The sequence below is a fragment of the Sphaerodactylus townsendi genome, linkage group LG17 (genome assembly GCF_021028975.2).
Source record: "Sphaerodactylus townsendi isolate TG3544 linkage group LG17, MPM_Stown_v2.3, whole genome shotgun sequence".
NCBI classification, from domain to species: domain Eukaryota; kingdom Metazoa; phylum Chordata; class Lepidosauria; order Squamata; family Sphaerodactylidae; genus Sphaerodactylus; species Sphaerodactylus townsendi.
The window spans coordinates 18,052,092-18,065,935 of NC_059441.1; the positions used below are offsets into that span (position 1 = coordinate 18,052,092).

Consider the following 13,844-nt stretch of genomic DNA (forward strand, 5'->3'; position numbering starts at 1 on the left):
AGTAACCCAGTAGGGTTTTCAAAACAAGAGACTAACAGGTGGCTTGCTGTTGCTTTTTTTAGCATAACAACCCTGGACTGGCTTAGTGGTCTCTTATCTCAGTACTACCCAGGACGAGCCCTGCTTAGATTCTGAGATCTGACAAGATCGGTGTGACCTGGCCCATTCGGGTTAGGGTCTGCCTGTCATACTGCCTTGAATCGCAAAGGAGCCTTCCCCCCAAAACAAAGCTGCTACTCTCAGTGGTTTGCAACTGTCTTAACAACGTAACTGGATAAAAGGTACAACGAAGAGTGAGCATCCATGAACCCCTGGATTTGCTTCCTTGTCGAACAGTTATCACCGCCCCTCGCCCCTCGCGGGGAGGGCGGTCTATAAGCCTAATGAATAAATAAGACACACCTACGGTATGATCACCGCAAAAACACACGCAGTTAAAAATCACCACAAACCGGGAAAAGACAGGGGAAAAGAATCCACAGCGTATTTTATTTGTTTCTTTATACAGTTCCAAGGAAAGTATTCAGAGAGCCTGGCCACAGACCTGTCCCCCTTGTGAAACAGTCGTGTTAAATATGCACAGGACACAGAGCTTTCCCTTCCTGTTTCTGGAACACGATTCAAGGTAAAAGAATGGATTTCAGAAAGAGAGTTTGCAACGCTAAACGGCAGAGGAAAAATGAATCCGGAGCGTGATTAATGTACGCCGGGAACAGCAATAGGAAAGAAGATGTCCGCAAGGTAAATAAAGGCTTCCGGCACTGATCCTAAACAGGTCTGTGTTGCTCCAGCTGTGCCTCGCAGGTGCAGGAATTCCGACATATGCACATGTAGAACACCCCTTCCTGCAAAGATGATTCTTTTCATTTGTGTCAGAAGCAGGGGCCGCCAAGTTGGACCCCTGAACTTAGCACCCTCCAGTGTCCTTTGCAGGTGGACTTTGTGGCCAGGTACTGGGAGAATAGGGAGTTAACCTCACTCTGCATACTTCCTCTCCCATGCTAAGACTCTCCGTAGCCTAGCAGAGAGAACCTTGGAATAGCCTCCTGGGCCTTTAGCTGACTATCCTTTTAAAGCTTACTAGTGCCCCACCCATCCAGAACGTCGCAGGGAAATCCTGTGGAAGTGAGTGTTCTTGCGAGATTGTAGCAACCGGTGTGGCTTCGTAGTACACAAGGCAATTGCCCTGGTCATCTTTTGGGTCTTTTGGCCAGCTCGTGACAGGCCCAGCTAATAGGCACGACTCCTTAAATGAGCCACATAGCTTTACTGGCATGCCTGACACCATTGCTGTTCCACATCCCGCCGACTTCATTTTGGAGACAAGTGTGGCTCACATAAGGCTTGACAGTTGCTCTTGGTAAGTGTGAAGGAGAGCTCCCCAATTGCAGACAGCTTGCAAGAAGGGATAAATCAACATTCAGGCTACAGCAACTCAAACAGGAGACAGTGCCGGGAAGACATGTAAATATTTTGTTTTTAAGAAGAACCCCCAAAATAACGAATAAGCGATGTTCCCAATTCCAGATAGAAACATTAAATCATTTTTCAAATCGATTACCATTAATTTTCTAAAATTTAAAAATGTCCGTGATTTTCTTTTACAAAAATTACTTTTGGGGCACTTTATAGTTTCCGACTATTGCTACATATCGAGTTATAAATGTCTTCTGTCAGGGGAACGTATGACTTTTCTTTGTCCTCCAGGAAATAGAGGGTGTCTTTAATAACTGCTGGGTTGAATCCTTCTTCTACCAACTGCACCTTCCGATGTTTAAATGTTCCTGTAGTTTCAATGACATCCTGTAACAACAAGGAAAAAAATAATATGTGATGCTGTAACACGCAACATAAGATATCCCAGGCTCACCTGCGATAAAAAGCAATCACCTGTAGGTAACAAGTTGTCACTTTTTGGCAGGGCCGGAGCAAGGGAAAACTGCGCCCGGGGCACGCGTGCGTCCTGCGCCCCCGCCACTCCCCTGCACCGATGCACGCCTGGTGTGTCGTGCACTCCCTGTCCCCTTGACGCTACGCCACTGCTTTTTTGTAAATTTGAACATTTGAGGGATGGGGGATTCTCTTTTCAGGTTCCCAGTAAATGACTGAAAGTATGGGCAGGCAAACCATTTGACATGAATACTGGCTAGCAACTTTTCTCAATTTAACTATGAAAGGTTGCAATATCGTGCGCAGCAATTTGGAGGCTTGCTGGCCTGCATACAGGAGAATGCAATGGAAACAAGGTAGAAGAATGGTGTAGCGATAGGATAGACTGCACCAGCAGGTGGAGGAATTCCAGTTCTGAATTTTCCACCACATAAAATACTCATGCAAACAGTAAAGAGCCCCTATCCATAGACACTGAAGAGAAGAAGAGTTTGGATTTAAATCCCACCTTTCTCTCTCGTAAGGAGACTCAAGGTGGCTTACAAGCTCCTTTCCCTTCCTCTCCCCACAACAGACACCTTGTGAGGTAGGTGGGGCTGAGAGAGTCCCGAGAGAACTGTAACTGGCCCAAGGTCACCCAGCAGGAATGTAGGAGGGCAGAAACACATCTGGTTGACCAGATAAGTCTCTGCCACTCAGGTGGAAGAGTGGGGAATCAAACCCGGTTCTCCAGATTAGAACCCACCTGCCCATAACCACTACACCACACTGGCTCTCATGAAGCCTTCATGAACACAGACTCCTTTTTTCCAAAAACAAACTTCCACCTCTATCTGGTTCAGTGACAGAAGAAAGACTTCGGAAGGCAGCCCTACCTGAATCCTCACAAAACGGGGCCTTGCGTAAGATGGCAAGCAGTCTGCAACATGCTGATAGACTCGTCCTCCGTCGAACGCGCAACCCTCCTTTAGTCGAATGGACGCCATTCCCGTTCTGCCTTCGTGACCTGCAAAGACAGACGTTGCAGTTATTATCAAGCTCATTTCTGAACTGTTCGACACAATTATAATAAAACAATTACATATGGAAAAACAATAAAAGCTGAAAAGAATGGAGAAGGGATTAGTATTTAAGAGGGATGACTGTGAATATCTATGGGGCTTAAATGGCTTCTGGGAATCCAAATCACCTTCCCACACCTTATATGTTAGCTATATATTATGGCACTGATTATTTCAGTATTCAAAACCATTTATTGACTTATACTGTACTTAAAACAGTGGCTCAGGAGAGTTTGAAGTCATCAAAGGAAGGCTCTTTAGTCCAGAAGAAAACTTCAGTTTAGGAGTCACAGAGGGTGACTCCTAAATGGACATGCAACAGCATAACTCTTGAGTCGTAGAGATATGGCGGAGTATACATGTAATAAATAAATAAATAAATAAATAAATAAATAAATAAATAAATAAATAAATAAATAAATGTAATCTAATTGAATGCATTGGATAAGCAGTGGTGGCGAACCTTTGGCACTCCAGATGTTATGGGCTACAATTCCCATCAGTCCCTACCAGCATGGCCAATTGGCCATGCTGGCAGGGGCTGATGGGAATTGTAGTCCATAACATCTGGAATGTTAAAGGTTCGCCACCACGGGGATAGAGCATACATGTAAGATTTAATTCATGTGAAGTGCTTTCTGATTAGTGGAAACTAGAGGCAGGTTGATTTTCTCTCCAGGAATAAGAAGGCCAGAAACGTATCTTAAAACTATATCAGGGAAGAACTTTTGGTGGTTTGAAGGAGACCAAACTACCCCTCAAACTCTATACACCTCGCCCAGATGATATAACAGAAGGTTTGGCGAAACGGTAAATACTCAGCTGAATATTTTGTTATGTAATGCCCTGATCTGGGTAGCCAGATCTCAGAAGCTAAGCAGGGTTAGTCCTGGTTAGTATTTGGATAGGAAACTAGAAGAGAAGAAGAGTTTGGATTTACATCCCCTTTCTCTCCTGTAGGAGACTCAAAGGGGCTTACAATCTCCTTGCCCTTCCACCCTCACAACAAGCACCCTGTGAGGTAGGTGGGGCTGAGAGAGCTCCAAGAAGCTGTGACTAGCCCAAGGTCACCCAGCTGGCATGTGTGGGAGTGTACAGGCTAATCTGAATTCCCCAGATAAGCCTCCACAGCTCAGGTGGCAGAGCGGAGAATCAAATCCGGTTCCTCCAGATTAGATACATGAGCTCTTAACCTCCCACGCCACTGCTGCTCCTACCAACTACCAAGAAATATCAGAGCTGTTATGCAGAGACAAGCAATGGCAAACCAACTCCTGACTTGAAAACTCCACTAAAGGTTGCTGTAAGTTGATAGCCAAAATCGAAACAAACCAACCTACCCTAGTCGCTATCTTTTGTTCTGAGCGAAGAAACACCTGGTGTGGAATATAAATGCTCAATGCATACTGCAGTCTGGAGGGAATCTTTAGCCTTTGCATTTTAATATGTGGGATTAGAGCAGCCTCTTAAGATATTCAATATATATAATCCATTCTAAAACAATCAAAGGGCTTGAGAATGCTTGCAGATAAACCGTGACAGATTTCGACTCAATTGTTCCCCCCTCTTTTACCTGCAAGTCCAGTTTGTGATCGCATTTCTAAAACCAAGTGGACAAATTCAGTGTCCAGTGGTGCCTGAGCTATATTCCCCCACCATGGTCTACTATAATGAAACCAGAGAAGCGCATTAAGGGACTCTATCACACCATTCTCTTGCTAGCGAGCTGAGTTCTTTCCCAAGGCAATTAAGTATTTTAACTCTTCAAAGGAGGCACACAGGAAAACACGTTTGAATATACAGCATTATGTTATCTTACCTCTTGACTGGCAAAAAAGAAATGGCACATACAACAATAAATCACACGGTTGTTTTACTGACGTATTATAGAAAACTGTATTATTATAAACCAGACTGATTTTTTTTGAAGTGAGGAGAGCCATTTACAGCTTTTGTAATTTCTTCAAAAACACTTATTTAATTTGGCTCCTTGGAGCTTTTCATATCGCTCTCCAATCTCTCATTAGGCAGTTGGTCAACTGTAAGATGTATTTATGCTCGACCTCCTTCTGGCCTCCGGCCTATCCCGAGGCATGTGGGCAGTGGGGCTCAGGTACACCCTGCTTCGAGCCTGGTGTTGATTAATGCCAGGTCCATTAATAACAAAACAACGAGACTTTCTCGGGGTGCAGTCAGTGGACCTGGCCTGCATCACTGAGACCTGGGTGCGAGAAGGCGAAACGGTCGCCTTGAATGAAGCCTTGCCCCCAGGTTTTAAGCATTGTGAAGTCCACCAGCCTCCGAACACAGGGCCGGGGGGGGGAGGTGCGGCTGGCGATGTTCATCCGGGAGTCCTACTCGCCTTCAGTGGGCAGTCCCTGCCCCCTCAAATCCCTGGGTTCGAGTGTGTGCGGGACTGGGAGTGGCTGTCTGGGGAGAGGTTGGCCCGATTCCTCCTGGTAGTACCCGATGCGCCTAAGCGCACCCGGTGACGGACCTGCCACGGCTGCTGGGCGTTGTGGACGAGTGGATCGTTATGTATCTCCCTCGCACTTATTGTCTTGGGGATTTCAAGCGTCCATGTGGACACCGCTTCATGTTCTAGCTGCAGTGGACCTGAGTGTCATCCATGGCGGCGCTGGGACTCTCCCTATGCTACATACTGGCACCACTCAGTGAAGGCCGGATCACACCTTAGACTCCTGGTTTTGGGGGGTGGGAGTGAATATGGTCCTATCCTCTGTTAGCAGAGTGCCATGGTCCGACCCATTTTGCCCTGAAGGGTCCAGGGTGAATGCGCCAAGCGCCAACCCTGTCACAAGAAGCTTACGGACTTATTTATGTCCAGCTCGCTGGAGACTTATGGAACCAGATGGGTTCCTGAATGCTCTCGGCGAGGACTCCTTGAGCCTCCTGGCACCCCTCGATGAGCAGGTGACAGACTGGAATTCCAGGCTCTCTGATGCCATCGAGGAGATTGCTCCCCAAAGCGCCTGCTCTCGCGCCTTCGGGCTTACGGCGGGCTCCTTGGTATACCGAGGAGCCGCGCTCAAATGAAGCCGAGGAACTCAGACGGCTAGAAGCGAGTGTGGGAGGAAGCTCCGTGACGAGAAGGGACGCCGGAACAACTTAGCAGGGACGCTTTATGAAGGCCTATGAGTTGGGCGTACACGGAGGGCGAAAGATGCATCATTTCTGAATCCTCCCTCGCGATCTACTAGCTCCTGCCCCAGCACAAGCGTTTTACCGGATTGTTCGATCCCTCACACTCTTTGGTGAGAGGGGTCGCCGTAAATTCCTAAATTGGCAATTGGCTGTGAAGGCATTCCCAGAGCTTTTGTAGATAAAGATCGCCGTCCCTCGCCCGGGACCTTCCGACCACATTTGATACAGTAATGGAACTTCTCGAGGCTCCCTCGGGCCGGCTTCAGAGTCCTGAAGTCTGGACTGGTTTTCCCTACTCTGTGAGTCTGATGTTACGACAGGGCTCCTAGCTGCTGTTAGACCTACTACCCTGTCCTCTGGATCCGTGCCCCTCCTGGCTGATTAAAAGCCTGCCATAGGAGGAGTTACGACCCCACCTGTTGAATATAGCTAACTGCTCCCTTGAGCAAGGAGTATTTCCGGGTGGGTTGAAGGAGGCAGTGGTCCGCCCACTCTTGAAAAGACCATCTTTAGATCCCCGGAGATCTGGCTTTCAATTACCGTCTCCGTTTCGAACTTGGCGTTCCTCGGGAAGGTAATTGAGAGAGTAGTGTTAGAGCAGCCTTCAGGGCTTTCTGGAGAGACACATCGGGCGCTCGATCCCTTCCAGTCCGGCTTCCGTGCTGGGCATGGGACGGAGACCGCTCTCATCGCTTATCACAGATGTGTCCCGCGATGCAGCTGGACCGAGGCGGATCGGCGCTGCTGGTAAAGTTGCTTGATCTCACAGCAGCATTTGATGTGGTGCGCATCACGACCTTTTGCACGGTCGACTCGCCTGGCTGCCTCTGGAATACGAGGAGCACTGTCGCTTAAATGGATTGCCTCGTTTCTCCATGGGTCGGGGCCAGCAAGGTATAGTGCTTGAGGATGAGGCCTCCCTCAGGAGCCCTATACCTCACTGGTGGCCGGAAGTTCCCTCCAGGGCCTTGCTTTCCCCGCCAAATTTTTTATTTAACATCTACATGCGCCACCCCTTGCTCAGCTGGTCGCGTGAGTTTTGGGCTGGTCTGTCACCAATATGCGGATGACACCCAGCTCATTCTGTTGATGGAGGGGGGAGCGGCCTCCGCCCCTGCAGCCTCTACAGCACTGTTTGGAGTCGGTTGCTGGTTGAAGTTGAGACAGAGTAGGTTTGAAGCTTAATCCAACGAAGACGGAGGTCCTTTGGCTGGGCCGGGGCGAGAGAGCCGAGGGACTTTCTTAGCCGCCTATTTTGGAGGGGTCACGCTTGACCCCAACATCCCTATTTCGCAAGCCTCCGGGGGTCCGCCTGGACTCTTCCTTATCAATGGAGAGCCCAGGTGGCCCATGCGTTACTCCAGGTTGCGTTTTTCCACCTTAAGCCAGGCTGGCTCCCTATCATCTCCCAGTCCGACCTGGCCACTGTAGATCCATCGCGGCCCGACGTCACCTCGAGGCTGGATTATTGTAACTTCTCGCTCTACGCGAGGCCTTCCCTTGCGATTGATCCGGAAGCTGAAGCTGGTCCAGAATGCAGCGAGCACGGCTTTTTAACAGGTGGTGGTTATTCAGGATCACTATCACCCCTGTGCTGTGCCGTCTGCACTGGCTTCCAGTGGAGTTCCGGATCGTTTTCAAGGTGCTGGTATTAACCTTTAAGGCCTTACGCGGCATGGGGCCCACATACCTGTGGGACCGCATCACCCCTGCTTATGTCCCACATAGCAGACGCGCATGCGGCTCAACAACGGCAGAGGATTACTGGTGACCCCTGGTCCCGCTGATGATACGACTGGCCTCAACCGCCAGCCAGAGCGCTTTACGGCTCTGGCCCCTGCCTGGTGGAATGCCTTGCCTCCGGCGGTGCGGGCCCTGCGGGACCTTAACGAGGTCTGCAGGGCCTGCAAGACGGAGCTATTCCACCGGGCCTTTGGGGAGGCCGGCCGTGGACCTACTGCCCCCTATCGAAACCGTAATCAAAACCGTAATTGAGACTGCCACTTCCATCCTACTATGGCCGGGCCTGATTTATTTATTGATTCCATCGCAGGCCCTGCCTACTCCCTCCCTTCTTTTTTCCTTCTGGCCTTCGATTGGGCGCCTGTTCTAACAACCTTGTCCCATAAATCGGGCTGTTTAATTTATAGTTTTTATTGTTGTAAACTGCTGCTTAGGTTTTAATGATTTTAGTGTTTTACGCTGTCGCCCTGCTGTTTGATTTAACAGCCATGTTGTGAGCCGCCTTGAGCCCTTTGGGGATAAGGCGGCCTATAAGTTTAATAAAATAAATAAATAAATAAATAAGATATGGAAGAAGAAGAGAAGAGTTTGGATTTATACCCCACCTTTCTCTCCTGTAAGGAGACTCAAGATGGCCTACAAGCTCCTTTCCCTTCCTCTCCCCACAACAGACGCCTTGTGAGGTAGGTGTGGTTGAATCCGCTTGCAAACAATTGTGAAGGTGGATTGAAAGTGCATTATTCTGAATGTGTGGAAGGGCTGCCTACAGTATCAATCTGGACATTACCTGGCACAGATACACCGTATACGTTCACTTCCTGGATGAAGTCTAGTAGTCCTAAAATATCAGCAACTTCCGTTGTAGCTACATTTTCTCCTTTCCATCTGGGGAAAAAGAAATACACACACACACAAAGGCACACATGGTTAAAAAAACAACTTTGCAAGCAAATAAAGATCAAGAGCTGCCTTTCTTCACTCAGATACAACCCGACAAATAAGTTCAAAAAGTTATAAGCCCAGAGACATTTCTACTGACCCATTTGTGAACGTATATTTGTACCATTAACTTATTTTCCTTTAAAAGGAAAAAAATGCTTTTGTAAAGCTTCCCTGTTAACTGGTATTGGCCACTTTTTATTTTTATTTGCTGCTGTTATGAGGTAAATAGCTATTTGTATGCCTGCTAACTTGGCCCTACCTGGGCTTATGTCCATGAGCCAGCATGGTGTAGTGGTTAAGAGCAGGTGGATTCTAATCTGGAGCACCGGGTTTGATTCCCCACTCCTCCACCTGAGTGGTAAAGGCTTAGCTGGTGAACCAGATGTGTTTCTGCACTCCTACATTCTTGCTGGGTGACCTTGGGCTAGTCATAGTCCTCTTCGAACTCTTTCAGCCCCACCTACCTCCCATGATGTCTGTTGTGGGGAGAAGAAGGGAAAGGAGCTTGTAAGCCACCTTGAGTCTCCTTACAGGAGAGAAAGGTGGGGTATAAACCCAAACTATTCTTCTTCTTCTAATTATATAATCTGAGCAATGTGCAATGCTGCCCTGCATCCCAAACAGTTTACTGTGCCGTGAGGTTCTATAGGCCTCTTTACTGCACCAGGTACAGTGAAGGGCAGTAGAAGAAGAAGGGAAGAGTTTGGATTTCTATTCTCCTGTAAGGGGTCATAGGCCCCTTCCGCACATGCAGAATAATGCGTTTTCAAACCACTTTCACAACTGTTAGAAAGTGGATTTTGCTATTCCGCACAGCTTCAAAGAGCATTGAAAGCAGATTGAAAGTGCATTATTCTGCATGTGTGGAAGGAGCCTCAAAGTGGCTTACAAATTCCTTCCCTTCCTCTCCGCACAACAGGTACCTTGTGAGACAGGTGAGGCTGAGAGAATTTGGAAAGAACTGTGACTGGGCTAAGGTCACCCAGCAGGCTTCATGTGCAGGAGCAGCAAAACAAATCCAGTTCACCAGATAAGAGCCCGCCACTCAGGTGGAGGAGTGGGGAATCAAACTCGGTTCTCCCGACTAGAGCCTCCAGCTCCTAACCGCTACACCAGTGGTGGCGAACCTTTTCGAGACCGAGTGCCCAAATTACAACCCAAAACCCACTTATTTATACAAAGTGCCAACACGGCAATTTAACCTGAATACTGAGGTTTTAATTTAGAAAAAAACGGTTGGCTCTGAGGCCTCGCAAGTTACTTTCTAGGGTAAAGCTTGGTCGGTAGTCGGTGGCTTCGTGCTTTCTAGCAACCATGCAACTCTTCCAATCGGTAACTGGTAACCCTAGGAGGGCTTGCTCAGAAGCAAGTCCCACGCCAGCAACTGAGCCATTCCCAGGCAAAGGGATCAGTTTTAGTTCTTCTAGAGATGAAAATCAGTGGGGTAAATTTTGGTACAGGCTTACCGCACCGCTTCCACAAAATCCAGGTCTCAGGCTTGTCGCTAATAATAGAGCCCAGCGGCCCAGGCCAGCCTACGATGCAGGTGGGGGGTGGGGGGCGATCCTGTGCGTGCCTGGCTGCGAGGGCTTCCTGAGTGCACCCCAGCCCAGCCAGGCTCACCGCGCTGAGATTATTTATAGTGTTCGGTTCATAATGATCTGTTTATTTTTATTTAGAATTAAACTCCGTCGAAATATTTTGTTCATATATTATTACGCTGCTTAATGAGAAGTTTTCATTGTCATAATTGTTCATTTCATGACTTTGATGAATCGAGGTTTGCGAAACAGAAAACATATATAGCTGACGAAGGAAGATCTTGGCGGCGTAAATGACTTCACCATCGGCCACCAAAGGTAACTTCGATCCGCGTGTTAGCCACCGCCAACTCTTGAAGGTGTCCAGCAAACAGCGAACCATGAAATCTGTACCAGTTCGCCAGACACGAAATGTATATGTACGAATTGCCGATGCAGCTGCACCCTGATATGACTAAACAGGCGTGGTAAAAGTATGAACAAAATGGCTCTCTGTCCGAGTCGGCCCTGCAAAAGGTACGCCATGGTATTGTCGGTTTCGAAACTCCGCATTACGCTTACTCCCGGAAGTTCTCTTTATATACCACCCCCCTCAAAGGCCCGGTGGCCTTGAACACACCAGTTAAAGTTGCCAGCGACAAAATGACCGTGTTGTGTTGTTGCCAGCCAAAATGGCTGGGGGTTGTGGTCTGGAAAAGATGGGTAAACACCAACTCTTGTCCCTGTTGCCGGGTTTAATTCGCAGGAAGAACCAGCAAACACCAAACGGCCTTAATTCTGTCGCGGGAAACAGGATGGGGTTGGGTCGCCAACAATCCAGCGAGAGGAAGATCCCCGCTTAAGTTAAAGTAATTTCGCCCTGCCCTTTCTGGAAGACATTCTCGAGCTTTTTTTCTTTTCCTCGCCTGGCTACGCCCTGCGAGCGCCGCTGAACGGAGCAAAGCGCGGAGGATTTTCGGTACACCAAGAGTCCCACTTCACCTACGAAAGGCAAAGACCCAAACAAGGATAGGGAAGAAGGCGGTCTAGAAATCTGGAAAAGCAATAACACCCCCCCTGCCAATGCGATCATTAACTGCTCACTCACATCTGTGTTAAAAAAAAACAGTGTGAGAATATTTGGATATAATAGAATGCTTCCTACATTGTTTTGCCATCCAGATCGCTTGTTAACTGAAGAAGACCGGCCCGTCTGTCAACACTTGTTCCCATTAATGCTTGGTATTACTAAAATGCCGCACGTGAGTTTCACTCGGCTATTAAGACACGTGGCAATCCAGCCCCTTCCGCACACATTACGCATAATGTACCTTCAATCCACCAGCACCACTGTTTGCAAGTGGATTTTGCTATTCCGCACAGTAAAATCCAGCTGCAAAGAGCATTGAAAGTGCATTATTCTGCATGTGCGGAAGGGACCCAAGATATGCTAAGGAGTATTCATCAAAAAGCTATAAACTGGTGTTAGTAGTGGCTTTGCCTCATTCAGGTAGTACTGCTATTATTACTCAAGGCGCCACAATGCGGCTGGCCACTCAAATAAATAGCTACTTATAGGGAGCCGGTGTTTGTCTTGTAGGCAGCAGAAAAGAGCGAAGGTACCTGAAGCGGCACTTTAAAGGCCAAAAACATTTTGAGCAGAGCGTGAGCTTTCATGAGTCACAGCTCACTTGTTCAGACAATTCAATAAAGTGTGCTAGAGTAGTAAATTCCTCATAAAACGTTCTGAAAAACAGAGTTACGGAAATGTACGCTAAAACAAAAATACATTAAATATAACAACCAAAACCCAAGGGGCCCCTGTCTCTGGGTTGGCAATTTCTCCAACCATTTCCAAAAGAGGTTTGGTCTGAAAAAGCAGGTTCTTATAGAGATCCTTTGATTTCAGTTTGAAATTAAATATATGAGGAACTTCTTTGTCTTAGTATTTATTTGAATTATTTCTGCAGAACCCTGTTGTGAACTCACAGGATAAACGCAGCTAAATGAAGAAACAAATGAAATTATGCCTCGTGAACTTCTGATATAGCAGCCATTTTCATCAATTTAGACAGGTTCTCGGTTTCTTTCTCAATGGCCATATATTTAACTAGGTCGAAAGTGAATTATTTCTATAATAAAATGTGCACATAAGTACATATTAAGCTTTTCCTACAGACATTCAGATATCATTTATGAAAAAGGAGTAAGCTGGTAATTCCCCCCAGACTTAGTTTAATGATGAATCAAAGTGGAACACAGACAGTATCGGAGTCTCAGTAAAGTGACATGTAGCCCAGCTATTGCTGGCAGTAAATCATTAAGATGAGATGCTAAATGTTTGGTCATATGCATAGATGTACCCACTCCCCATTGGTATGCAGACATTTCTACTCCTGAGACAGGGCAGCTAATCTTTACATGACCCATTCTTGATCTGCTGACTGCTGCTCTCCCCATCATCCAATTACAGACCTGTATTGATTTTGTGAGTATCCTTCAAACAGGGTTACTATCATCAATATTGGTTAGAAGAAAAATATAATTATCTTGTCTTTATGGGAGAAAGATCCTCGCAGTGATGTGGTGTTAAGACAGGTGCAACTTTAATCTTGAAGAACCGGCTTATCCCCGTTTGAGCCAGTGGAAGCTTTCACCAGAGAACCAAATTAGCTTGTACAGCCACCACATTGCGGAATGGGGTAATCCTGGGCTAGTCAAGCCAGTTCTTCTCAGAGTTTTCTCAGCCCCACCCACTCCACAGTGGTGTTTGCATGTAAAGTGCCGGGGAAGGCCCTGAGCGGATTTGAAGTCGAATATCATGGCTACCAATCTTGATCATCCTCCTTGATCTGAGATTGCAATGCCTTAGCAGACCAGGGGTACGGAGCGGCAGTTTCACAGAAGGCCATTATGCGTCGTTGTCTTCCGTACATGTGAGCCCCCCAAAGGAACCTGCGGGCCACTGCGCAGTAGCATGGAGTGCTGGACTACGGACCGGCCCTGGTTCATCCAGTTGGCTTGTTCCATGTTCTGGCGGAAAGGAGATTGTCAGCCCCTTTGAGTCTCCTTACAGGAGAGACATGGGACATATAAATCCAAACTCCTCCTACTCCTCCTCCTCTTGAGAAATGGCAGACTGTGCATTACAGGTGTCTTAGTGTTCATTTACACACATGTGCTATGATGCATTCTTCTGCATCCTTAACTTCTGGAAAACTGGTGTACAGGGTTGGAACCTCAAGATGTTTAGTGCATGTATATGCACATCAGCAATATCTTCTACAGGCGTCGCCTAGTCTCTCCAGCGTTCCTCCGGCATTACGCAAAATACGCGTTTTCAAACCACTTTCACAACTGTTTGCAAGTGGATTTTGCTATTCTGCACAGCTTCAAAGAGCACTGAAAGCAGTTTGAAAGTGCATTATTCTGCATGTGCAGAATGAGCCCCAGAATCACAAAACAAGCTCAGTGATTTACCAGGAAAAATAAGGATTCTCTCTAGTAAACAGGAATAATTAGT

At 47.3% G+C, this 13,844-nt stretch overlaps 1 protein-coding gene across 1 annotated transcript in view; it reads right to left on the bottom strand.

Moving 5' to 3' along the window:
* Positions 1 to 495: 495 nt before the first annotated feature.
* SLC27A2 (solute carrier family 27 member 2) overlaps positions 496 to 13,844 on the bottom strand; it is a 30,818-nt gene continuing 17,469 nt past the window's right edge. Inside the window, 5 exon segments of the mRNA XM_048519757.1 lie at positions 496 to 1,803; positions 2,766 to 2,896; positions 8,647 to 8,749; positions 12,395 to 12,400; positions 12,403 to 12,453. Coding sequence (XP_048375714.1) covers positions 1,627 to 1,803; positions 2,766 to 2,896; positions 8,647 to 8,749; positions 12,395 to 12,400; positions 12,403 to 12,453 — 468 coding nt within the window. The 3' untranslated portion in view covers positions 496 to 1,626.